Source organism: Zea mays, chromosome 10 (genome assembly GCF_902167145.1).
Source record: "Zea mays cultivar B73 chromosome 10, Zm-B73-REFERENCE-NAM-5.0, whole genome shotgun sequence".
NCBI classification, from domain to species: Eukaryota; Viridiplantae; Streptophyta; class Magnoliopsida; order Poales; family Poaceae; genus Zea; species Zea mays.
The window spans coordinates 130,900,703-130,926,922 of NC_050105.1; the positions used below are offsets into that span (position 1 = coordinate 130,900,703).

Below are 26,220 nucleotides of genomic sequence, written 5' to 3' on the forward strand. Positions count from 1 at the left end.
TGTGAGCCTTAGGATGTTACTCCTAGTAGTAGTAAATGAAAGAGGTGTAGGATGGCTGTCAATAGTAGTATGATGGCTTATAGAAATAAATGTGAAGCCACAATAAAAATTGCTAGCGAGAATCCCTGCTAAATGGGGCTTAAGTATAGACTAGGTGTGTGCCCGTGCGTTGCAACGGGAATACGCTGGGATGAGCATCGACACATATCTAAGCGGATCTTATATTTTCTTGGGGGTCTGGAGAAAGTTTGCTCGGAAGCCAAACATGTTAAGACCTGAGCATGTGTTACTCATGTGCCCCATCAGCACACTGTTCCGCGCTTGTATGAGTCTTGCTAATTTGCATGTCTCGTACATAGTCTCTCACCATCTATTCAATATAATAGGTGGGTGCCCGTGCGTTGCAACGAAAACATAGAATACTACGATAACTTATGTAGAAATATGTGGTGTTTACATCCGGTATGTACATAATTTTTTCATATAAGGACCTCGTGTCGCGTCGCGTTCAACAACGCATCAGCAGAGAGTGTGCTAAAAAGGAGCCAGTCTCGCAGGTCGAGTGAGATATGGCGTCGGAGATGAGCAAGAACGTGAAGGCCCTCGACGAGCAGGAGGTCTCCTTGCAGCACTCGCGCGCCTAGACCAGCGACGTCGCCGAGGAGCAACAGCAGCAACAGCAGGCGGTGGATCCGCTGGCGCGGCAGTCGTCCATCATGTCGCTGACGCTGGAGGAGCTGCAGAACTCGTTGTGCGAGCCGGGCCGCAACTTCGGGTCCATGAACATGGACGAGTTCATGGCCAACATATGGAACGCCGAGGAGTTCCAGGCCGCCACGGCCGGCTGGAACAAGGAGGGCGTGTATCGGGAGCCGGTGCCCGTGGCGACGACGACGGGCACAGGTGAAAACGGAGGAGGAGGAGGAGGAGGGAGGGGACTGGTTCTGCAGGGGTCGTTCGCGCTGTCGTCGCCGCTGTCCCGGAAGACGGTGGAGGAGGTCTCAGCCGAGATCAGCCAGGGCCCAACGGACTTCCAGGCTAGCGCGGCATCGCAGCCCGTGGGGGAGGCGAGGCGAGGTGTGGGTGGCCCATTGACTCACGCATCTGCGAGGTGGAGGCGGGTGTCTTGTGGGGCCAGCATGTCAGTTAGAGATAGGCGGGGGCGTGGCCACGCCAGGGCACCCATGCTCCACTCTTAATTAGTAGTAGGATTATTACGTTTTTAATGATGCAAGTTGGATACATTTCCCTTTTTTAACTCCCCTAATATCATATTGTCTCTCTTAATGAACTATATTTTCGCACTCTTAATCTATTTTCACACTATTTACGCACGCACAAACTGAGATCCAGTCTCTTTCTTGTTCATGGTTTCGCACTATTTTCGCACTCTTAATATATTTTTGCACTATTTACACATAGGTACATTGTGGCGTTTTAGGTAGGAAATCAAACAGGCTCGACATATTAAAACTCTGGTTAGTATTTAAAGTCTAACTGCTCCACTAAGTTGAATTAGTGAATAGTGATCACGCATAGGCTAAGTTTAGATCGACTTTAAATGCTATGTTGTTTTCATCAATTGGTATCAACACATGATATATATAGCCGTGGATAAGGACTTAACTCTCTGCGTATATTAAGCAGTAAAAATAGTATGTAATAATTTGTCTGAAGAAAGAGCACCTAAAGTCACAGAGATCACATTGTCAGGCCAGCAACTCCTAAGATTAATGCTCAGGGTAAAACAAATTAATTCAATTCCATAATGATCCTGTAAAGTAAGAGAAGAAGTATCTTGAATAACTTGGCCATGCAAATTTGAATATGAAGGGAGTGAGTCTTCCTGTGCACTATGCATCACAAAGTTACAGTCAGATTGATTGAACAGAACCTCCAAGGCTCCAACTGATCAACCACAACTGGAGAAGGAAGATGAGATAAGAGTGACACGCTGACAAGCAGAGGTGAACCAGGTTTTACAGATTGATCATGAAAAGCAACAGATGCAGTAAGCACCATTCTTAGCGGACTTATCTGATCAATATCAAGGTGAGTAACTTCTTCTATCGCATTATTAAACCCATCATATGTTCCTTCTGATGACTGTTTTCTTTCCAAAACATTAATAACTTCCTGCTGTATATTCTCTCTCCTGGAAATGGTAGGGGAACCTGCAGGCCCACTCTTAATTTTGTTTTCTCGATTTTCCTCTCCACTACCAGAAAATAATGGTAATGCAGCCATCTCTAGGGAATAGCTGATAAAATCCTTGGGAGAATTAAGTTTCATTGAGCACTCTCTCAAGTATCCTAGGTTCTCCCAGAGCAAACTGGTCCAACCCTCTTGACGGTATAGACCAGCAACACTATCAAAAAGCTGTTTTGCGTTGCTAAAATCACCAGCTGCGTAATATTCTATGGCCATTCCACTGCTACAGGCAGAAGCCATTCTTGTAGCACCTAGGCTCTGAAATGATTCATAAGCTTTTCTGAACAATGCTATTATCTCATAAGAATCTTGAAACCTTTCAGCTTCTGACAAAGCATAGCTGGTGTATTCAGTATCAGAAAGGCTGCAATGAGATTGAGGCATAACTATTCATATTCATATCCATATAAAAATGTGTTATAATTTTTTTGAAAACAAGTATCAAGGAGCTTACGGTAGTAGACTAACTGTATCTCCTTGCTCAAACAAGCGCACATATTGGCCAACATATACAGAAGGCATTACTGACTCAGGTACTCCATTAACTTCTGTTGTAAGGTTAGCCATTGATGACGAGCATTCGATGGCATACCTCTTCTCCCTCATGTAAGTTGCCGCTAACTGTTAGAAGAAAATGTATGAGAAGTCAATTGTTAGTGCAATCCAGTAAATGGAGTGCCTATCATAGTGCTGTGCAAAGATGTAGATTGAACCTGATAGTAGTATGCTGGCTGAAATTCCCACTCAGTAAATGTGTTGTCTGCAGTGCCAAATCGAGGAGATAGTGTATCTGGAATAGTTGTGGATGTTGTTTCTATCAGCTCACCAAAGACAAGGAACTGCCTGCTAAACCATTCCCAGTGAAGAAAAGCAACTTAACAACCCGTTCATAGCTTTTGATATGCTTACGGAACCATGTGATTGCTTCTACCACTTTCCCCGCATGAAGTAGCAAGGTTGATATCTTAAAGTGAAATTGCTCGGCAACTGCTTTTATCTCAACCAGGCGTTGGGTTGGAGGCAACCTTGTCGAAGTTCCAATCATCTAAATATAAGCACATTTATTATCACTGGATGATGCAAAGCCAATAGAAACTGCTTCAGAAACAATGGTGGATCAGCAAATAGTTAACTTTTTTTGGATTTATGATAGCCATAGTTTGTCTTTTATTTGTGAGATAATTGATTTAGTATGCCACTTGTTGATTAAGGATAAGGAAAGGGATGTGATCAGACCTCACGCAAAACACAAACACCTTCCTCATAGAACTTCAATGCTTCTGGCCAATCCCTTCTGAACTCCGCATAAATAGCAACCTGATGATTATAATAATGGAGCAAATGAATATATCAGAACAATATGGAAAAGAGATTAATGAAATTTAGGACCTGTTTGGAAGCATACCAGTTTTTAAAAAAACAGTTTCTATCCTCAGTTTCTACAAACTGGTTTATGAAAAAAAAAGTTGGGTGGGATGTTTGCTCCACTCGACTGCTTCCTACTCGTCTGCCCCCCCCCCCCCCCCCCGCGCTCGGCTGATGCTCGACCGAGATGGCCCATATGAGAAATCGCCAACACAGCGCCGATGGAGGCAGGAGTGTTTTGAACATAATGAACACATGTAGGAAGACACTACATAAATATTTTCTTCAACTCCATAACAAGCTCAGACCTCCTGATGTTCTTCTCCCGGATGTTTTGAAAGTTCATGGTGTGCTGGACTGAGAGAGACATGTTAATCTTGTTCACATCCAAGATGTCCTTGAGATTTACAGTGTGGGCAGGGTGCCAATGCGTTGGTTTGCTCTCCATGTACCTGAAAGTAAAGGGAACCGGTGACAATTGATAATGTGTATTCTTCATAAACATGTGATTATACTAAGATAACTTATTCATTGCTGGTGCCACTTGCAACTTCGGCTACCTCATACTATAAGACTAACTATCACCAACCTCTTTGTAATATTATTCAGTCTCCCTCTCTCCTCCTTCTGCCTCTCCCTCTCCAGCTTCCAGTTTTGTGGACAAACTTGAATTGTATTCTCTCTCCCCCGCTCCCCTTTCTTGTAAATATTCTGCAATGGTTTTCTAGCCCCTTGTAATCTTATTCCTTTTTAATAAATAAAATGCAAGCTGCCTAAACTGGCTGGCATAGTTTATTTCGATGATTTTACAAAACTGAAATTAAATATGAATGCAGGTCGATTCCTCCTATCTTTCCTTGTCTTCCACCAACCTTGCCTTCTGTACTTGTCTTCTTGAGTATACCATCAGTTGTGGGGCAGCCTGGGATGAACTAAAATGAGGCAGCTTTAGTGAATCAAGGTCTGGAAGGCCTTTTTCAATTAAGCCATCACACCGTGCAGTCTTAGAGCTCTCCGAGACAGATGGCGGCATATCCATTTCAATCAAAATCAGAGAAGGTGAGATATCCAAGAGACCGTTCAACAACAATTCATTCTTGTTCATGTTATCATAAAGTTGACCTGGATGCCGAAGGTGAACCCCGACGAGGCCAGCACAAACGCGGCGCACAGCACCATGACCGCCATGGTGGCCGCCAGCGACGGCGCTTTCGCTGCGCCCATCCTGCCAACCAACACGCATAGTGCCGCACTGGTGGTCTGCACGGCCCAGGAAGCCACAGCCTCCCGCGCATGCCGAATAGTCTCGCCACCGCGTCCGACGCCAACCCGCCCATGGGCCGCGCCACCGCGTTCATCGCGCCAAGCACGCCGCCGCGGCGCCCGCAGCCTCCATGGGGAGGTGGAAACGTTTCCAGAAGAAGTCGGCGGCCACGTTCTCCATGATGAGCTCGACGTCGTAGCAGTAGCCGTAGGTGAGCGCGAGCACTCACGCGCGGTAGTTGTCGACCCCTCCACGCACCACCTTCCACAAGCTCTTACCGGTCTTGGCTCCGCCACCGACGCCGGCGCCGCACGGGAGGTCGTAGGGGAAGGTGATGACGGCGAGGCCCGTGGTGATGAGGAGCACGCAGGGGAGGAGGTATGTGACGCGCCAGGCGACGGTGATGGGAACGTCGAGGCGGAGGACGAGCTCGTACACGAGCGGCATGACGAGCTGCGCCGCGGTGCTGCCGACGTTGGCCCAGCTGGCCGTGACGGCGTTGGCGAGCCCCACGGCGGAGGGCACGAAGATGCCCGACATCCAGTGCTGGTTGGCGACGAAGTTGGCAAGGGAGAGGCCCGCCACGAAGCACAGCGCGACGAACCCCGCGGGCGATGACGTGGTGGCTGCGACGGCGAGCGCGGCCAGGAGGCTGGCGAACCCCGACGCGCGGCGTGGACCGAGGAGGTCGCATGCGGGCCCCATGGCGAGCCTGCTCTGACCAGCGTGGCGGAGAGGGAGCCCACTGCGGCGGTGGGGGCATCCGAGGGCACGAGCACGAGCGCCGGTCGCAGCGCAGGGAGGATGGGCAGGGCGGCAAAGGCCGCGAAGAAGCAGGCGAAGAGGGAGAGCCAGACAAGGTGGACGGGTGGGCATCACAGCGAGGCGGGCGGCGGGCAGTTTGCGGCTGGGTTTGGCGAGATCCTCGGCGGCGTTTGGTTGCCGGGCGGCGGGGAATCGCGGCTGGCGCCCGCGACTCGCGGGATAGGGCGGGCGGGCGGGCGGGTGACGGGAAACTCGGCGGCGGTTGTTTGCAGCGGCGGGATGCTGGCGTGCGCGACGTGCACGACGTGCGCGTGACTCGCGCGCGTAGGGCGAGCGGGCGGGTGACGGGAAACTCGGCGGCGGTTGTTTGCGGCGGCGGGATGCTCGGCGCGGTAGTTAGGCGTGTGCGCGCGAGAGGAATTGAGAGCGGGGGCAGTCTACAGATGAGTCTTAATAGTTGTAGAGAAGAGATAGAGCAGAAACCGTGCCTAGAAACCCCTGCTAAGGGTCCGTTTGGTTTTCACGGAACGTTGTCCGGAACAGTTCCTAGCCAGATTGTTCTCTAATTTATATAAGCTTTAATCAACAAGAACATTTCCTAGGTACATTTCTAGAAAAACGAACAAACCTAAAGCTATCCTAGATTTAGGCTTTATCACCTAAAGATGTCCTAGATTTAGGCTTTATCGGCTAATCTCCAGCCACTTGACATGAGCTATCTTTTTCCATGTAGGTGAGCGGCGAGTCCGCGTTTGCCGCCGTCCTCGCTCATTGAATCCCCGAAGGCAGGCCGATATGCAGTATGACCACCGTTCCAAGTCTAATGATGTCTCTAACAGTTATATTATTATATCTCTTATTTTAAACTTTACTTTATAAGTAATATACAATACAAATCACTATTTTACACGAAGCAACCTAAATAAGCCCCTTATATACAACCCATCCAGCAGGTGATACCAGGATCCGGCGCGCATTCCTCATTTAGCCCACAAGGCCCACCTATATTATGGGAGTGAGTTACTCGGGTCCATTCTTAAAAACCTCTGCTCGGGCCTAGGGTTTCCTCCCAGTCGTCATCGCTTGGCGTCCGCCTCAGCCCGCCGCCAGGAGAGGTAAGCTACCCACAGCCGCCGCCGCTGCCTACTCCCGCCCCATCTCTCCCCCGTCCGGCCGTCGTGCTCTTAGCCTTCAGAATCGGATGCTCTTCTTTGTTTTGTAGCCGGCTCGGTCGGTTCGTCGAAGATCCCGGATCTGCTCTGTCACGAGGTCTTTCGGCGGGTGTTGTCTCGCGAGGTGTAGCGAGCCAAGGTCTGGTCGCCTGGTAGATTTCCTGTATCTGCTCATATCGGTAGCTTTTGCTTTTAATCGTGAGAATGTTTTGTGGGGAGTCTCTTCGACCTTAGTACGCTGATCCCATCGGGGTAATGATATGTATGGAATACGGATGCTGCCTAGGTTTCTAATATTCTTGCTATGGTTGATTTGGGCATGACGTTGATTTAGTAATGGTATTTCTATGATTATGTTTTTTGTTCTAACTTTGGGTTAACGTTAGACAGTGAACTCTAATCTGCACATACGGTTAGAGCTAGACCGAGAGCTGTTGTTAATCAGTAGCTATTCATGTAGATGACATCATTCTTCTTTGGTTCCCTGCATTTTTCATGATTTTCTATTTTCTTCTTTGCTTCTTCACCCATCTGACATTGTGGTCTTCATTCTCTGTTTCCAGTTCAGGAGAGTTTCGAGAAGCTGAAATGGCTCCTAAAGGTACACGCCTAACATTGCATATTTCCATGGGTGCCATATACTTATCAAAAATGCCCTGTGTCAACCTATAAATTGGTATAAGACTATAAGTTGAGTTTCTGTGTCATGCATTTCCTTTTTATTTTGTTTTTGTGTCATCATTGTTGAATTGCATTAGGTATTAGTAGGTATTTCTACATTTAGCTCTCTGATTTAACCACCCCCTGTTTGTTGTACTTGTGCCTTGACTAGAACATGTGAAATTGTGAATCGTCTCTATTTGTTTGTTTACTCGTGCCTTGACCAGAACATGTGAATCATCTGAACAGAGGGGGTATATAATTAGCAAAGTACTGCATTGTCTCTGAAATACAGATAGGATGTGCAATGCAATGTTATCAATGCATATTGTAATACATTGATTGCTATGCACAAAGTCTGTCTATTTTAGTGCACAATCACCATGCACAAATTCATAAACTACTATTCGATAGGCTTACTGTAATAGTGTACTGTATTCATGACCTGACTATTTTATCTATGCACAAAGCTATAATTATCTGCTCCTGCCAAGAATTATCAAACTATAATTACTGCATTGTCTCCTAAATACAGACATGATATGTAATGCAATGTTACCAATACATATTGTAGTATATTGTTTACTATGCACAAAGCCTGTCTATTTTAGTGCACAATCACCATGCCGAAATCCACAAACTATTTCCATTCGATAGGCTTACTGTGCTGTATTCATGACCTGACTGTTTTATCTAACTGTGGTTTGATTAGCTGCTCCTGCCAAGAAGGGTGATGCCAAGACCCAGGCCTTGAAGGTTGCCAAGGCTGTGAAGTCTGGGTCAGTAAAGAAGACCAAGAAGATCCGCACGTCCGTGACATTTCACCGCCCCAAGACCCTGAAGAAGGCTAGGGACCCCAAGTACCCAAGAATCAGCACTACCGGAAGGAACAAGCTTGATCAGTACCAAATTCTCAAGTATCCCCTCACCACAGAATCGGCGATGAAGAAGATTGAAGATAACAACACTCTTGTCTTCATTGTCGACCTCAAGGCAGACAAGAAGAAGATCAAGGCTGCTGTCAAGAAGATGTATGACATTCAGGCCAAGAAGGTCAACACCCTGATCAGGTTAGCATTTGGTCCAGTGTTATTTTCTTGTGCATAATTTATTATGTTGTGCAACTGTGAGTTATTCTTGATTGTGTCTGTCCTGTCCAGGCCTGATGGAAAGAAGAAGGCTTACGTGAAGCTTATGCCTGACTATGATGCTCTTGATGTGGCCAACAAAATCGGCATCATCTAAAGTTACCGCGTCAGGCATCTGCTGTGCTCTATTTCCATGTGAAACCAGAGTTTTTGTAGCTATGGCTCAGTGGCTCCATGACCATGTCTTATGCACACTTACGAATTTGATATCATCCAAGTCACAGGTTGTGCTCATCAATACTTGGATACTATCACTTATTCGTATTGGGTTGGTCTTTGGCTCTCACATTTCTTTGTATTGGGTTGGTGTTTTGATCTCACCTTTCTTCGCATTGGGTTGGTCTTTGGAAATTGGAACTCGGCCTGATAGCTGTTGGAGTATAGTGTATGGATCTGCGTTCATAATGCGAGCAGCAGCGCATGGAAATTGGTTACGGCAATTGTGCATGCAATTTTCTCGAAGTGTGCCGTGATGTAGCCGCGCTGCTTGTACACGTGAGCTTTTCTCCTATTTAAGCTTACGGCGCTGACCCTCTGGTCGTGTATTCGTATAACGTCACTTTACCGGTCTACTGTACACTTTCATTGTTGTTGTTGCTGGGTACTGCAAGTGACAGCGTTCCGCTCTGGAAGAGGAAAAACAGCCCAACAGATCAGTGCTGTTCTCTGTCGCCGCCTGGAGGAGTTTTGCCTAATTGCCTTCACGTGATAACGACACAGAGAGAGCAATGCCGACGCTTGTATTTGCACCTCGTCTCGAGAACGGAGTACAAACAAATTGGTTCTGGAGCTGCCATTGCTCCCTGCTAGCCACACGGAATGCGTACACAGACTGGACCGGCACGTATCACATTTCCATTGGCGCGTTTTGGGAGGGACCAGCATGCAGCGTGTAGTGTTTTCGTGGCGGTTCATGGATGGCTGTCGTTTCTAATAATTTCTTCAGTGAGAAAGCGACCGCTGCTTGCTGAATGCTGATAGCCACCTCCCCTCTGTTCAGCTGTTCTGAGATTTTTGCTTCCACGTGGGGAAAAATGCGAGCAGGTAGACCACAACCAGACGATTTTCCATAACCTGTATACCACGGGGTCCACTTCCAAGGAGGTGCGCTTCTCGGTGCATCTACTCAGTGCTCGGTGTTCGATTCTGGTGCCTAAATTTTAATTACTGTCATATCGAATGTTTGAAAGTTAATTATAGATATTAAATAGTTTTTAAAAACTAATTACACGGATATAGAATGAAAGAGAAGACATTTTTTTAATCCTAATTATATCTATATTTAATACTCATAATTAATTTTTAAATATTTAATGTGACACGAACTAAGCTTTAGCTAAGATTTAAACCATGGTTATTAGTTATAAACTCAAATTCACACTCAACTAGCCAACATAATATGTACTTACCTAACCAACAACAAAACACATGTCTTTATAATTTATATTTTATAATTATAAATAGAAACTATAGTAACATACAAACACTTTGCTAACAGTACTGGTGATCAAGCTTTGATCACCTATATGATCATAGCAAGAACGAGTTATAAGAAGTTGACTAAAGTTTAGTCGTATATATTTAATATTAATTATAAGTATTATATATATATGCTGAAATTGATTAGAGACATTAAAACAGTCTATTAAGTTTAGGTATTAACTACTTGTAACAAATTAGCTAATAGCGGGAATCTATTTATTAGTCAATTAATTTCACTATCAATTTTTTAATGAACTAACTATTAGTTATAATGAATTTAATCAGGTCCTAAGTCTAACTAGTTAACGATTCAGTCATATAATATCTCACTGAATTTTTATTAACTATACTTAATAAATTTATCTTATCGTTTAATATATCTATACTACCTATTAAGGCTGTAAGGGTAGCCTGCCGTTCTGCCGTTCTGCCATTCTACGATCTCAACCATTCGTTCTACATTCTATAATCTCAGCCGTCCGATCCCTATTTCAGTTCCGCTCCCTGATCCGCACACTGGTCCCGCTCATGGCTCCCCGAAACCGTCGCCCCAGCCTCCCTCCCCTCCCCGGCTCCCCCGATTTCAGCTGCCCCCGAACTCCGTCCCCTGTTGTCCCTACCCCGATTCTGCCACCGCAAACGCCGATGTGAGTCGTCCGATCCCACCCGCAAACGCCGCTCCCCGCCTCGAGGCTCGCCGGAACGGACGCCTGGACACCGCGGCCGCAACCCACCGCCGCGCAGGGAGGTTGCGCCCGCACTAAAATGGAGCACAGGGAGGCTCCGCCCCCACAACTCGGAGGACGTGCGGAGGCCGGAGGGCATGGGCGAACTCGTGTTGAGGTCTATGCATCAACATCTTCTTCAAGGTACACCGCCGCCATCCCAATCCCTACCCCCAGATTGAGCAGTACCCCCTCCTTCCATCTCTGAATCTCACCCTCTGCTTCCTTCGTTTGATGTCACGCCGTCAGTGCACAAGCACCAGCACAATGGTAACTCGTAAGCTCCCATAAGTGGCATGTCAAGGTCCTCTCTGAGTTCTGGTAACTCGTAAGCGCCCCCATGAACCCTAACCCTAAATTCCCTTCTCCTCCTCCATGCCCCTCGATCGACCGGTTGATGGACCCCATGCGTGTCGGGGGTGTTATTGACCATGTCATAGAACCCAAGGTTGCTGGGGTTCAATGTCGGCTGGGCTGGGGATGGTGGGGGCGGCCAGGTGACGGAAGCCATACTCGCTTTCGGCCTCCTCCAGCATCGCTGCGAAGACAAGGTGCTCGAGGTGGCCCAGCGGGACCACGAATTGGTGACGGAACCTGCTCAACAACCACGCACACTTGACCTAGACCCCACCGGAGACCCTTGCTGTGGCCTCCTGAGCCGGATCACGCCTCACCTTGAACTGCATCGACGCCTCGACCTGCCGGGGCAAGGTCACGTGCCTTGCGAAGGTTGGTTGTGTGCCTCACCCAGCCAAAATGGAGGTTGTTTGTTTCACCAACTCTGATTTTTTGGGCGCGGGTTGTGCGTGCAGGCTATAAGAATGCTAGGGGGTTGTACAACTCCATAGCCTCCTCCCGCAGAAGGCCTACCAGCTTGTTCGCCATGGACCTCAACCACAGCAGGCTCGATCTTCTACTGACTGCTGGTGTGCATCAGCACCGTCAACGTTCATGCATCCCCCAGTTCGTGTACCGGTACTTTGGTCGCAGCAGAGTCAACATCTGGTGAGCCCCCATGCCCCACGGTGATTTAGTCGACGCAGTTGTAATTCATATTACAATCTGCTCTTTGGTGACGTTGAACAAAAATATTAAATGTGATACCATGCCATGTTTAATAATTTTGACATGTCAATATCTGCTATTTGGTTTGGGATGGATTTTTTTTGAGAAATCTCTGTTTGTGGTCCAAACACCTTTGCTTTTTAAATAGGTCACCTTTTTGTGTTTGCCTCCAATTCTGTATGTTTGGCACATATGCACAAAATTTTGACGTTTTTATCTTTAAACAATTGACCTCTCAGAGATATATGAGGCCTTGGAATCGAGGAATGGTGGATCTGATTATTTTGGCAAGGGTGTTCTTAAGGTTAGTTAACCAACCAATGTTTATATTTCAGTCTGAGGGTATTATACTAGCTTTATTTGCCATGCACTCGTATTCACCATAGTCATTCGTGCATCCAATATTCCAATGGTTATGGTTAACTTTATATAATAGAAACCAACATTTCTATCCTCCACCTTTTATGTGCAATAAATTTTATTTTGAGAAGCTTTCGAAGTATATGCTCTAAACTTCTAGATTTAGAAAAGGAAAATTCAAGACAGTAGAGGAATCTTAATTGGACAGATTGTAAGTCCATGTGCCTGGTGTTTCATTCTATGCCTATACGTCTTATCAAGTATAAGGCTATTGATTAGTTATAATCTATTTGACCGCTACTTATGTCTACAAATTTTAGCTAATTTAATTCCAACCAACTATTGTGAAACGAAATCCATGTAATGACCATTTACTGCTACTATGTCATGTTTTGAGGTTTTTTATTGGCAAAATGAATTCGCCTCATCCCTGGTTAGCATTAGAAAGTTGAAGCAAACATCAAGTTTGTGCTTGTTTGACACAATTCACAAGTTCTGAACCTTTTTGCAATTTTTCTTTAATATTCTACTCCATGCGTCCCAATTTATAAATTGTTTTAGCTTGTTTATTTTCCCCTAAATGGTCAGCAAGTTTCAGTTTTGTTCACAAATTCAGCAGCGTTTGATTTTAGCCACAGCTGGAAAACCCCAGAATCTTGGATCTGTTTTTGCATTGTTTTCACTGATACAATCCTGCTACCTTTTAGTTGCATAAATTACAGTTTACAGAGGTTTATTTTCATAAATCCTGCTAACGAAACTTCTTTCTTTCGATAGGAGTAGGATCATATCCATTCCAGCATGGTTTATTAGACACAGTGAATTAGTTATTTAGCATTTATTAGTTTCAAGTGTTCAAGTGATGTAACTTAAAACTTCACTTGAAGCCAAAAGATGCAAGAGGCCAATAAAAATGTTCTGATAACAGTGACAGAAACAATATGGACTAAAATATAGAGATTTATAAACTACTGGTAATTTGTGTTCTTCTTAAGTTTTAGCTTTATCTATTGTTCTTTCTTTTAGTTCTTCCACCTAACTAATCGGTGTTGTTGTTCTCACCTATTGGGTAATTCTGTAACCTGTGGATTTATACATCCCTTTAATCACAAATATATTCATCACTTTTTGTCTTTCTAAATTGGTTATTCTGTAAGTTGACCATGTTTTATCTCAAAAGAAAAAGAAATACTTAGTATAGTACCTCATCATATTAGTAATATATTCATCACTTTTTGCCTCCCACTATGACTGTCTAGAGGTACCTAATGCTTATGTATTGAAGAAATGGTATTTCAAAAACCTATTGGGTTCCTTTTTTTTCCCTCTCCTTTAACAATTCAATAATGTACATATTAGTGACCTGCAAGCAGTAAAAATCACAATATTAGAAGATAGCGGTAGGGATCCTGGCATCACATATTGCAGCTACAGTTTAAGTTTTTGCAACATTATAGCCACATCTACCGAAGACAAGCAGCTTTTATATTAATCACTTTTTGCCTCCCACTATGACTGTCCAGAGGTACCTAATGCTTATGTATTGAAGAAATGGTATTTCAAAACCTATTGTTTCCTTTTTCCCTCTCCTTTAACAGTTCAATGTACAGATTAGTGACCTGCAAGGAGTAAAAATCACAATATTAGAAGATAGCAGTAGGGATCCTGGCATCACATATTACTGCTACAATTTAGGTTTTTTGCAACATTATAGCCACATCTACCGAAGACAAGCAGCTCTATTGCTTAATTACTTTTCTGGGATGTATCCACAATTCTGAACCTTCCAGCTTTTCGGTAGATGTCTACTTAGAATTTAAGTTTTGAGGATCTTATTTACTAGATTAGACTTCAGCAATAGACATTAATTTAGAATACCCAATTTATTGCAATCTAATTATCCGTCGCATAACTCTTTTTCAATGTCTAGCTTATATACCTCTGCTCGCGCGGACAAGATATTGCTAAAGGAGGTGCTCGCAGGGAGGAGGACCTCAACGTGGTGGGCATACTTTGCAGGTTGAATTGTTTCTAACCTTATTAAAGTCTCATTCTTGTAACATGAAAGTCATATATAGTTTTCTGAATGGGACATATTTTAACTAAACGAAACAATGTTTAACACACAAATTACTTGTTTAGAGCCTCCTCTCGTTCATAAAGATTGTCCACGTTTCTAAGCAAACTACTCTAATTTCATATATTCTGTTCTAGGTCGAATAGAATTTCAGGTATTCCTTAGTTCTTTACACAGTTCAATTTAAAATTATGTCTCAGGCTCTCAGCTGCATATGTCGGGTCAACTTCCACACTCCCAATGCTGAGGTAATTCCTTTTGTAGACGTTATAGTTTCACTGATCAGTGCACGCGCCCAGTTACAAGTCGGATTCCACGTGCCCGCGCCGTCCGCACAAGTTTGCATCAAAGCGCTGGGGAGGATGGAATGGCAGATTTGCATTAAACCAGCGACACCACTTCATAACCAGCAGGTAGGCAACACACTCCTTCAGATCGGTGGGATGTTCGAAAAAGATAAGCCCTTGTAACCTTTGTATGCATAGTAGGCAATCCTTGTGTAGTAGAACCCAGGGATGAACATTACAATGCCCAACATCATGAAGAAAATTCCTGATACAACATAAAGGGCCATAAGTTCAGGTAAAGGGAGTAAAAATATTCATGCATAAGCACATCATTTCATTTGAATAAGTACTTAACTAAAACTGCTATATGAAAGGGTTCAAACTGCATCAGTACTTGAAAGGTGAATCAGCATCCATGCAAATTATCAAGCCTGTGCGAGCAAATCACAACTTGTTCTAATCAACAAGCAGTTTAGTGCAAATCACAACTTGTTCTTAATATTCCCCTATCACAGGCTTCTAGCGTGGAGTATGAAAATATGTGATATATATTGCGGTGGTATTGTTTTCTGATGAAATGAATATTATTACCCCATAAGTGGACACAGGCCAGTTGAACCAATACGAACCCGATCAACTACATCGATGCATCACCAACCCAAGCATCCCAATCCAAACAACTTGTAATTTGAAACTAGAGGTACATTGTAGTACCTCTTTTCTTTTTAGGGAACTAGACTATTAAGAAACACCTTTTCTCTAGCGGGGTACAAGACTAATATAATCAGATTGTGTGACCCGCCTGAAAACTATGTTCTGTTATCAGTATTTTGTGCCGTCACAATTCAGTTAGCAGCATGCATGTTCAATTGTTGGTGTCTTTGTTAAGTTTGAGTAGAAAAGCTCAATCTAGCATGCTCTTGGCTCTGTTTTACTTTCCATGATTCGTTGATTATCTATGCAGTTTCTGCACGATTACTATGAGTACGTGCTTTCATATATTGTTTACTCGATGACTTGAATAGTTTACAACGTATGATTATTGCTTAGGACCCTGCACTACTAAATCAGGGGACTCGCTTGAGTCAGAAAAACTTAGGAACCAAGTTTTCTCTCTAAGTTACTGACTTCATTTTCTACTGTTTATAGATTGCGAACTGTACTTAAATCAAATACTTCACTATTGGTCTCTAGAGAGGAAGCTCTGCCAACCATTACTAATAACTGAGAAGGTATGGAGACACCTTTGTTTTGCTGTAATTTTAAACAAATAAGTATCCTGATGATATTGATGTTTTGGTAGATCATCCGATATTCTCTACTACTCTATATGACCATATGCACTTGACATTCAGAAAATTGGTTTGAGATTCTCAAAAGTTGCATTCTTGGCTCACTTAGTTACATTCTCAAAAGTAGTGTTTTTATTGTTTTGTTTTTACATTCTGTCCACATGTATTCTACATTTTATAAACTAATTTGTCTTTCAGCTAGGTCCTGGTGCTTCAATTTGGTTATTAGATTTAAAAAATCTTACATAGAGTCGATTGGTAAAGCCTTTCATACTAACAACAGCCTTCTATCACTTATTTCAATAACTTGTTTAATATTTTATATCACTTATTTCAATAACTGGTTATTATATTCTCCAAAAATAATAAATAGAATTCAACATCTTAGTCAGTTTGGTGATATATATCTGGAAGAATATTTTATCAAATATCTGAAATCTGGTATTCATGTTTGAGTATTTGACATGAAAAAAATACTGTCAATTTTACTGAGAAACAGAATTGTTCACTTTATAGGATTTGGCAATCGCTTATCTTTGACTCAATACCTTATGACCTTGGAAAGGTTTGAACCCGTCAGGGACTAAAGATGCCAAAGGTATACTGTTTGCCTTCTCATTCTACTATGCTATAATATTTCTCCTCTACTGTTTTTACCCTACGAACTGTGTTGCTCATTTTATTCTACACTACATCTACTTAAACTCAATTGTTCAGTGTCATAGCTTTGCTGGAAGCCACATGGCATATTACTTACATGCCTTCTTAGAGTCTTTTAGTTATTTCTGTAATCTGTATTTTAGGAATCATAATTAATGTTGTTTTATAACAATAAATTTATATTGTTGTTTTTTAGTCAGAAAAAAATGTTTGTCATTTGGTCAATTAGCTAGCGACATGATATTAAGTGTTGTAGCGTGGTCAAGGGTTAGCTATGTCTATGTGCCATGTGTTAAAAGTATTAGGCTACAAAAATCCGAAATTTCTTGATAAAAGCAAAAAATAGTAGGACAATTGAAAATTTAAATTAGTATCGTTGTTACAAGTTTACCCAACTTTGAGTATAAGAGAGCACAGTTCAGCCCCTCGTCTATCACTTGTATGTAAGGTGAACTGTTTTGTTTTTCTACAGCCCAACCAATGTGCCTCTAAGCATATTCCCAACAGGTTAAAAATAAAATTAAACTGCAAAACACCCTTTTAAATTCTTATAGATTTGCGACATATCGTGAATGCATTAGTCAGTGTGGTACCAGGCTTTAACATATTGAAAAACGTATACATATTTTTCCCCTAGCACATTTTGTACACATGTTTGTCAGGTTGAAGAAGGGTCACGAGCAAAGAGGGCATTTACTATCCTTTTCAATCTTCACCGTTGGAAGGTATGGTTTGATGAACACACAACAAATGTTTTCTCATAATAAAATATCTTCAGTAGCAATGTTTGTTTAGTATGTTTGCTTGTCGTGAGTCTAATTGGGTAGCTTGCTAGATGATCCATTTTGAATTACATCCTTTTTGTTCTTGTCAGACGCTCCTTTCTATTGGTCTACTACAGCACGAATGTGCTACTGACAATAACCCATTCTAAAAAGAACTTGAGCTATGCGCTTGCTTTTGGACTTAGCAGACCCGGTTGCTCCACTGTTATTTTGGGGAGGTTAGATTTTCCATTCATCAAGCTACAGATTTTGAGAGGCTTTGAAACATCAATATGATCCATCTAAACAACTTTTCTTTTTCGTATAAGGAAACACTTGAGAAAATCTTAATGGTGAAATATACAGACACTTAGTCTGAGATTCTTCAGTGTTTGATTTTTTTTAGATTTTCAATTATACTAAATGATGATGCAAGGTTGGTATTTTGGATCAACTTATACAACGCGCACGTACGTGATTTTGAAAACTTTAGTTCTGATTTTAATAGCAATTTTTTGATTGCTATTTCAAGTGCCTCCTACTCAAACTGGTGTTCTGAAGGCTTCAGAATGACTGATGGCTGTTTGAAAAGGTTCTTCGTCAAACACTCACTGCATCTGAATCACATTAATGAGAAAATTGGTAAGATACCTCACCTCTCTTAACTGTATCGTGGAGAATGAATGTTCCAGATTAGCGGCAGACATAGCATAAGTTTTGTTTGATGTGTTATCTCTTGCAGGAGCATTTGTTCGATCCTCATTGGAAGTAAATATTTGATTCCAGAAATATGCATGATTTCAGAAACACTAGGCCAAAAAAGACACAAGGCAATTGGACTGAGATACATTGTTTGATAAATACTAAGTAGACACACCATCCATTTCTAAGTTTAGGGCAAACTAATGAGTTTTGAACTTATTGCCTTGTCCTCAACGTCATATTTTTAAAACACACGTAATTGAACCCATACATGGTTCCAAAAACTTCAGATTCAGATGGCTCCTCCGGGCGGGGGGCAGGCTGCCCGGGTGGCGTTCCAGCAAAACCTAGCGCGTGCATCAGATTTTGTTGATTTGCTTTTGCTCCTGATCGTCTCCTTTCCCTAATGTTTTCCTCTGTGCTGCAGCTCAAGCTCGGGGGCATCATTTCTTCTAGCTTCTGGAAGCCAAACAAGCACAAGGTGCAGAGACTGTAAGATCGACTTGAACGCTTCTTAGGACCGAATGTTCTACTCACCGTTTTTATTAGATGTAGTAGAAATGAAGCCTTTGCTTGTATTTATGCAAAGAATGTAGGCAGTCATATCTATATTACTACTACCAACTGCATTGTCGTTTTCTTTTTTTGTGTGTTGCCTCTGCTTGTATTTATGTTGTTGCCTACTCATGGATGTGCATTCCTACCTTTTTAGAGCTCTGTAGAACAGCTTGCATGACCCAATCCTTGTAAAGATCAAGAACTGCACCGAGCTCAGGGCAATGTAAGATTCCATTTTCATCTATCTCTTGTTTTCTTCTTACTATCAGTATGCCAGGTAGTGTTAAAAAATTTCACTATGTGTGTAGATCTGTTCGTGCTTCTTATATGCATTTGGTTACTCCATTTTGTCAATGTAAGATTCCATTTTCACCTGTCCACCATTTTTCTTCTTACTATCGGTACGGTAGGTAAGGTTAAACAAAAATTTCAGTATGTGTTAGATATGTTCGTGCTTCTTATATATTTTGTTCTACATGCACTGTGATTATTTAAACAAGTTCATTTGGGGGGGTCAAGACAGCAAGCGTGAGGAGAAAATTGATGAGAATTCAGGCAGTAATCCTATCGAGGTCCAAACACACAGTCTGGTTAGTGTTTTTTGCTATGCAACATTGGAAAAACTGAAACCTTTATGCTATTTTGAATACACGACGATTATTTAAATGACATCATTTGGGAAAAATGGGTTTTAGGAGAGCAAACGTGAAGAGAAAAATGATGAGAATTCAAGCAGCAATCCTGTCGAGGTTCACGAGCACGATCTTGTTAGTGTTTTTTTTGCTATGCAACATGGGAAAACTGAAACCTCTTATGCTATTTATGCAATTGTTATCATAGCCTTATGTTCATTATTTTTTCTGGATTTGAGTTTCAGGAGAAACGAACATGTTGAAGAAGTTGACCAGAAGTCAAGCAGCAACCATGTCGAGATCAGTGAATAAAAATTTCGGGTGGCCGCTGCTCCTCCTCGTAGACCGTCACGACGCGGCTGGCGGTCCTGGCGTTCGCATGCTGCGGGTGGCAGCACGAACTCAGGCTCGCACCATTGCGTCTCGACGCAGTGCGTGTCAGGCGGCGACCCTCGGGAGGACAGCATGGCATCTGGCTCGCGTCAGTGCCCGTCGGCGCAGGGCACACCAGGCCGGGACAAACGACCGTTGCTGTGTGATCCTGCCCGCGACAGTGCCTCGGTCGCTGCCCTTGAGACGACACATGTTGGTCTTGCTACTGGTCACAGCACTCAGTCGGCTGCAGGCCTCGAGGGGGGTGTTAATGCCATGTTCGGCGCCATGAACATCACGGGCAGCGACGCTGCGCAGGATGGGCGTCTTCGCGTGCAGAGCCCGGTAGGCGCTCCATTCCTGGACGCTACTGGAGTCTGGAGTGGAGCAGAAATGCCAGACCTGCTCACGGGGCCCGCTCCCTTTGGTATGGCTCCTATCCCGGCACCTCCGGCGAGTGTGGCGCGGCAGATGCCTCTGGTTCGGGTGTGCAAATCCCCTTGCATACGGTCGAGGATCTTAACCTCCTGCCTGCTGGGCTACTGGATTCTCCACCGGCACAGATTGAAGGCCCTTCTCAGGATCACCTGCATACCAATGACACCGTGATACTACCAACAGCTGATAATGGGGTCTCTATGTCTACACCCAGTTCAGAGGTCCAGGATGAAGATAGTGACATCCAGGCTTTTCTAAAGGAGCACTTCGTCCCAAGATCGGCGCCATTACTTCTGATAAATAATGAGGACAGTATTTCGGCTCCTTCCCCTGGTCAGGGTGCAAGCCGTCGCAGGGCCAGCACAAGGCTTGCACTCAAACCGGCAGCCAAGCTGGGCTCCATTGCCCGTTGCCAGATGATTCTTATGAAAAAACTATGTGTTAGATCTGTTCGTGCTTCTTATATATTTTATTCTACGTGCATTGTGATTATTTACACATGTTCAGTTGTATTCTCAAAGGGAAACATTCAGGTTTCATAGTATGTCCTTTTGATATTGTTCAGAATTTGGAATATTTGTCTTACCTCTGTTTCCCACCTGATCAGTTCTGTGCCGCGATGTCGAGGAACGTGGTGGCCTCGTTGCTGATCGAGGAGCCGCCGCCGGCGAGGTCGGAGAGGGAGCGGATGGTGATGAAGGGGGCGTCGTGCTGGTGAGCGAAGAGGGCCACGACGTCGCTCTTCATCTCCACGAGGTGCCTTCAGGCTGCGTGTTGCAAGATATCCCCAATGGCTGCAAGGTACAACACAGCAATTACTCTATCTCTTGTTCTTGGAAGATTTCAAGTAGGTTTTATGTTTAGTTGTCTAGCAAATCCTTGCAGTGAATTTCCTATCGTGGCCCATGTATACCAGTATGCATGACTTTGGTACTTTTTCAGAAATGCCCATATATAGTGGGGTTGTATTGTTAGACAAAGCATAGCATTGGTGACAGCGCATCACATTTAGGATGTCTTTGTATACGTTCATGAAACTTCAAACCCAAAACTAATGTCTTCTATAGAACATTGAAGACAAGAGTTGTGTCCAGATTAATGTATGCTTTACTACCCATACCTTCCTAAGGTAATTGACTCTAATTTTTTGGAGATGGAGCTGAGAGATATACACAGCGACAGAAAAGATGGAGGAGCATGCCATGTTGTTGGGCACACTCATTTCTGTTGGGATTTTGTGGTTGATGAGATAAGTACCGATGTGTCCATTTCTAATATCAAGATGCATTATGATTATTCTAACCCTAACTATATAAAATTCATCTGATGCAGGTATTTGCAAGCTCGTTGGCGTACCCTTGAGAAAGAAAACATCGGATGAACGGCGAAGGCTGGCTGCCATTTTGTGTATATCGTGATGGTTTCAACCCTGAAATATATCTGTCATTGTGGTTAGACTACTACAAAAAGAATATAGATGCTTACTGAAACAATCATAATTCAACTAACAGTCACACATACATGCAGATAGAGTCAAACACACTCTGCCACTAACCAAAAAATAACAAGGCTACTCACTTTGCAAAAAAAGAGATAAAGAATAACAAGGCTACTCTACGAAGGACGTGTGAGTAATGAGTAAGGACAATGATGATAGTACTGCTTCCTTAGGATATAACTCATGCTCGCTCCTCATTATATCACTTTGCCAGTTTACTTTATTTTTTGGTGTATGCTTTTTTAGCATTAGACACGTAGTATGCTATGTTAGGCTTGTTTACTTTATTTTATTATTGCAGTTTGAGTACCTATGTCATGATTTTATTTGATGTTATGTTCTGGTAATTCATCTTCAGGGTTATGTTGTGTACCTTGTCCGTGTGAGACGTGGTGGTAGGAAGAGGCTTTTGCCCAAGTGTATTGTCTATGGCAAGCCAAAGCACCAGGGTATCACCCAACTCAAGTTGCAGAGGTACAAGAGGTATGTCGCTGAGGAGAGAGCTATACACAAGCTTGGTGGACTGAGGGTTCTTATGTCATGAAATAAAGTATGCCATGAACTTTTTGCAATTTGACTGTATTATCAGACAATGAATGGTTAGTGATAAAATGTTGCCTGCTGTTGTGGACTACATGATTGGTTAGTGATCAAAAAAGGGAGTTTGTATATCAATGTATTTTATCATATTAATCACTATTCATATAATGTTGTTCTTTGCCTCTCACATGCGTGGGTTGTTGGTTGACCCGCCTAACATCGTAGCTCACGTCCGTTGCCTCCCGACCCTTGCGCCGCACTCTCCCTTGCACGGCGCCGCCGCTATCGTCGTCCCCAGATTTGTGCTCTTCTTCCCTGTCCAGCCGATACACCCTCCCCTCTGCTCCCTTCCTTCAACAGTATTACATGTTCCCGTTGCAACGCACAGACACTCACCTAATAATTTTATAATTAATTTTTGCTAGCTAGCCGCGGAAGATGCTCTCGTTCTCCCAGATCTCGTTCCCCTCCCCCTTTCATTTCACCCGGGTCCAGACCGCACGACACACGCGAGGCGCGACGCCAGCACGAGCCACCCAAGTCAGAGACAGAAATCACCAAGTGTCTCTCTACTTCTCTACCTTGCCTAGCCAAAATCTACTGCCGACCACCACCGCGGCAGGCACACGGAGCACCCTCCACTCCACCGACCAATACCAGCGGCAGTAAATTCCGAGGCCGAGCAGCCGCTGCCGAGCCTCGAGGCTCCCTTCTCGCTTCCTTCACCCGCCTACTCCTCCTAGGGTTTCCTCCCGCCTCGCTGGCGTGCCGCCTCCCCTCGCCATTGCCGCGGGGCGTTCCGCCGCTCGTGGGACCCGCATCGAGACTCGAGAGCTGTTCGTGCTGATTCCCGCGGAGCCTTGTGGCTGCGACTCTGCGGCGTCGGGTGGAGAGGTTTTGACGCCCGTGGGGGTTTGGATCGAGGGCCCGGAGCTGTGTCTCCGCAATGCCGGGCTGGTCTGGCGGCGATTGCTAGGGTTTTCTGGTCGGATTTCGGTGGAAGAGCTGAGGTTTTGCTTCGAGTGCGGGAGCTGCCTGCAACCCCCCCCCCCCCCCCCCCCCCCCCCCCCCCCCCCCCCCCTGGCCCGAGCTCGGTGTTTCCGCAGCAATGCCTAGCCGATTTTAGCTCGCTCTGGGGTTCCGAAGGGCGAAGGGGCTGTCGGGCGGTTCGAGATTGCAAGGAGTCGGTGGCTCGGCCCAATGTCCGGGGCAAGCGCGAGGGGGCGGCTGTCGCCAGCGTCCGGCGGCGCCGGGGACTCCGAACCGCGGTCCGCGGGGGGCAGGACGCGCTCGGTGTCCGCTACCCGCGGCCGGAAGCCCTCGCCGAGGCCCGGGAGGGATGCCGCCGCGGCGGCAGGGGCGACAGAGGAGAGGAAACCCGCCGCCGTGCCCACATTGCTGCCCTCGCTCAGCGCGCCCGCGGGGATGCGTCGGCAGGAGCTGCTGCTGCGCTCGGGTCTGTCTCTCGACGCGTCCTGCTCCTCGGACGCGTCCACGGACTCGTTCTGCAGCCGAGCATCCACAGGCCGGATTGGGAGGCCGGCGTTTGGGGCTAGGAAGAAGAAGACCCTCTCTCAGACTGATTACAAGCCTGTTTCCATGCTGGAAAGGGAGGGTGGATTGGCTTATCAGACCGATGCTGCTGGTGTCAAGAGGAGGTGCGCATGGGTGACAGCAAATACTGGTGCGTGCTTCTGGTTTTGCTTGCATGTTTTAGCATTTGATGTAGGGGTAACCTGCAATTAGTCCAGCATAACACTTTGCACTGATTCAATAGTTATTCTGGTGTAAACAGAGAAGCTAAATTTTGGGTCTATAATGGCCAACTAAAGGTCTATCTCTCAGTAAGATAGAGTCCAGAATGCTAGTTGACTTAAGCTTGGGCTTTGCATAGTGGGAACTGGGAGCTATGTCAACTGTTTATGATTGGGAGCATTACAGTCTTCAGTTCTCCTATGAGTATTATTCTGAGATCATAAAATCGGTTTTAAGAATGCTGTTTCTGTATGTCTACATTGCAATCTCTATGTTGTTTTGCACTGAACCAGTTCATTTTGGAGCAGAGATTTGAACGACCTGGAGGTATAGAATTGTGTTACAGTTTTTTCCCATTAGATTCATGCTCTACAGTTTTTATTTATTCAGGAATTAGAAAGTTTGCCTAAAAACACCCAAAATGGAAGGCGAGAATGTTATGCACCAAGGATCCTTGCTAACCTGTAGTTTGATAATGAAAACCACTGAAATTGAGTCTGCTGTTGAGGGTTACAAATTTAGTCAAGGTAGAGGATATTTGTTATCCTTCTGCCCAATAATAGACATGTTGAAATGAACTAGATGATATCTTTATTTGTAGGTTGTGTTAGCTTAATCTGCCCCTCATATATTACTCAGAAGTGACCGTTCATTCTGAAATCAAGTTTATGACCTTATAATCTTATATGTTTCAATGCATATGATTTACGGTTCGTTACACATAATTTCTTCATGGTCATAGACAGAGTAATAAAAACTTCTATTTTTTATTCTCCTTGTACGTATTGGATATTTAATTTGATTTTTATATTGTTTACAAGTGTAGATCCTTGTTATTCTGCATTTCACGATGAAGAGTGGGGAGTTCCTGTTCACGATGACAGGTATGCAGAAATGGCTGCTGACATTTTTCTTTTCTCATAACAGCATCAACTATCAAATAGTCAAATGCTTCATATAAATTGCAGGAAGTTATTTGAGCTGCTAGTACTGTCAGGGGCATTAGCTGAACTGACATGGCCAGCAATTCTGAATAAGAGAGACATATTCAGGTACCACTTGGCATTTCCTTCTGTCCCCGAACCTTGTTACTGTGTTTGGGAATCTTAGTAATCCACTGTTATGGTTCACAGGGAAGTTTTCATGGATTTTGACCCAGTATCAGTCTCAAAATTAAGTGAGAAGAAGATTATCGCACCTGGAAGCCCTAGCAGTTCCTTGTTATCCGAACAGAAACTGCGCGGTGTTATTGAAAACGCACGCCAAATACTCAAGGTTAGCACTTCACAGTTTACACTCTTGACCTTTTTGTTGACATGATAGAGTTAGATAGTGTTTTATTTAAAAATGATGACGTGGCATAGCTTGAAATAGAATCAGACATGTGTTTACCTCGCCCTTCTTAAAACAAGCACGATATACGCCTAGCCTTTCTTAGATAGTACCTGTCCTTATCTGAATTAAGTGCATGTCGTTGCAGATCATAGAGGAATTTGGATCGTTTGATAAATACTGTTGGAGCTTCGTGAATCACAAACCTATATTGAGCCGGTTCAGGTACTCCCGTCAAGTGCCTGTCAAAACATCGAAAGCAGACGCCATAAGCAAAGACCTGGTCCGAAGGGGTTTCCGCAGCGTCGGCCCAACGGTCGTTTATACCTTCATGCAAGTCTCTGGCATGACTAACGACCACCTTATCTCCTGCTACCGTTTTGCTGAATGCGTGGCCTCCTCTGCTGGTGCCGCTAAACTTACCGATGGAAGCCTAGCAGATGCAAGTGATAGCAACCACGCCACGGCGGAGCAGAAGGTGAACGGGACGAATGACATTGAACTGTCCAGGGCTATAGACGAGCTCAGCATTTCATAGCGGTTAGGAGGGGGTGCTGAAGCGAGACGGTGTTAGCTTGTGTATTTTGTGTGCTGTAGTGGAGGGTGTGATTTGGTGTCTTTTTTCTATAGTTTTTACCACTCGTCGATGTAGGGTAGAACAATCTTTAGTCTTTGGCTTGCCAGGACCATTGAGCGACAGCAGTGTAATGATGTATATTCTTTGTGATGCGAGTGCACCTGTTTTCCTGCATTTCAGTTGAGCTGGCTTTTCGCCAGTGTCGTCAATGCTGTCCCTCTTTTCCGCATCTGAGAAGTGTCGTTGCGTATGTTAAACTTGTATTGCAGGAACATGAAGTTCCGTATGCTTTTGTTCCCTATTCCCTCATGTGCTTAATATCTGCACTCGTGCGAGTACAAACCTGTCGTTCCTTAAAAAAACCAGTCGTGAGCAGGAAGAAGGTTTCGGAATCAAATGGTATGGTTGAAACAACAACTAACAGGAATAGTTCGAACAGCAAGTTCAGAATTCAGAGATGCTGTGACCCAAAAGGGGTAGTTGTTATCGTCGTGAAGGCATGTGAGGGGATGTGGTGGT

At 44.3% G+C, this 26,220-nt stretch overlaps 2 protein-coding genes, 1 long non-coding RNA gene and 2 pseudogenes across 6 annotated transcripts; 3 read left to right on the forward strand and 2 right to left on the reverse strand.

Annotated features, from left to right (window-relative positions):
- Positions 1-508: 508 nt before the first annotated feature.
- LOC109942927 (uncharacterized) lies at positions 509-1,369 on the reverse strand (annotated as a pseudogene).
- Positions 1,370-1,617: 248 nt separating this feature from the next.
- Positions 1,618-2,832, reverse strand: LOC103642822 (trafficking protein particle complex subunit 11-like; annotated as a pseudogene).
- A 3,584-nt stretch (positions 2,833-6,416) lies between these two features.
- On the forward strand, positions 6,417-9,019 carry LOC100283914 (60S ribosomal protein L23a). 4 transcript variants are annotated; one of them, XM_008663781.2, is made up of 5 exons: positions 6,563-6,720; positions 6,828-6,929; positions 7,341-7,378; positions 8,150-8,507; positions 8,598-9,019. In XM_008663781.2, exons 3-5 carry the CDS (start codon positions 7,366-7,368, stop codon positions 8,680-8,682), a joined length of 456 nt encoding a protein of 151 aa, XP_008662003.1. In that variant the 5' UTR covers positions 6,563-6,720; positions 6,828-6,929; positions 7,341-7,365; the 3' UTR covers positions 8,683-9,019. The 4 variants fall into 4 exon arrangements, with proteins under 4 accessions (XP_008662002.1, XP_008662003.1, XP_035818966.1 ...); NM_001366693.1 differs by having other exon boundaries at positions 6,588-6,720; positions 6,828-6,916; XM_008663780.2 differs by lacking the exon at positions 6,828-6,929 and having other exon boundaries at positions 6,417-6,720.
- Positions 9,020-15,750: 6,731 nt separating this feature from the next.
- Positions 15,751-17,286, forward strand: LOC103641808 (uncharacterized). The gene is made up of 3 exons (XR_560507.3): positions 15,751-15,813; positions 16,390-16,471; positions 17,196-17,286. It is a non-coding gene; the product is annotated as an uncharacterized lncRNA (long non-coding RNA).
- A 5,243-nt stretch (positions 17,287-22,529) lies between these two features.
- On the forward strand, positions 22,530-25,910 carry LOC103641812 (DNA glycosylase superfamily protein). The gene is made up of 5 exons (XM_008665141.4): positions 22,530-23,721; positions 24,619-24,676; positions 24,761-24,844; positions 24,926-25,067; positions 25,273-25,910. The coding sequence occupies exons 1-5, from the start codon at positions 23,238-23,240 to the stop codon at positions 25,660-25,662; spliced, it is 1,158 nt and encodes a 385-aa protein (XP_008663363.1). The 5' UTR covers positions 22,530-23,237; the 3' UTR covers positions 25,663-25,910.
- The last annotated feature ends 310 nt before the right edge of the window (positions 25,911-26,220 follow it).

Excerpts from the sequence above, each read along its gene's own strand:
- LOC100283914 (XM_035963073.1), top strand. The coding sequence starts at position 7,273 with ATGATTTTCTATTTTCTTCTTTGCTTCTTCACCCATCTGACATTGTGG. Across the intron at positions 7,379-8,149 it reads AGCTGAAATGGCTCCTAAAG|CTGCTCCTGCCAAGAAGGGT; the intron begins GTACACGCCTAA and ends TGGTTTGATTAG. Across the intron at positions 8,508-8,597 it reads AAGGTCAACACCCTGATCAG|GCCTGATGGAAAGAAGAAGG; the intron begins GTTAGCATTTGG and ends TGTCCTGTCCAG.
- LOC103641812 (XM_008665141.4), top strand. The coding sequence starts at position 23,238 with ATGTCCGGGGCAAGCGCGAGGGGGCGGCTGTCGCCAGCGTCCGGCGGC. Across the intron at positions 23,722-24,618 it reads ATGGGTGACAGCAAATACTG|ATCCTTGTTATTCTGCATTT; the intron begins GTGCGTGCTTCT and ends TTACAAGTGTAG. Across the intron at positions 25,068-25,272 it reads ACGCACGCCAAATACTCAAG|ATCATAGAGGAATTTGGATC; the intron begins GTTAGCACTTCA and ends ATGTCGTTGCAG.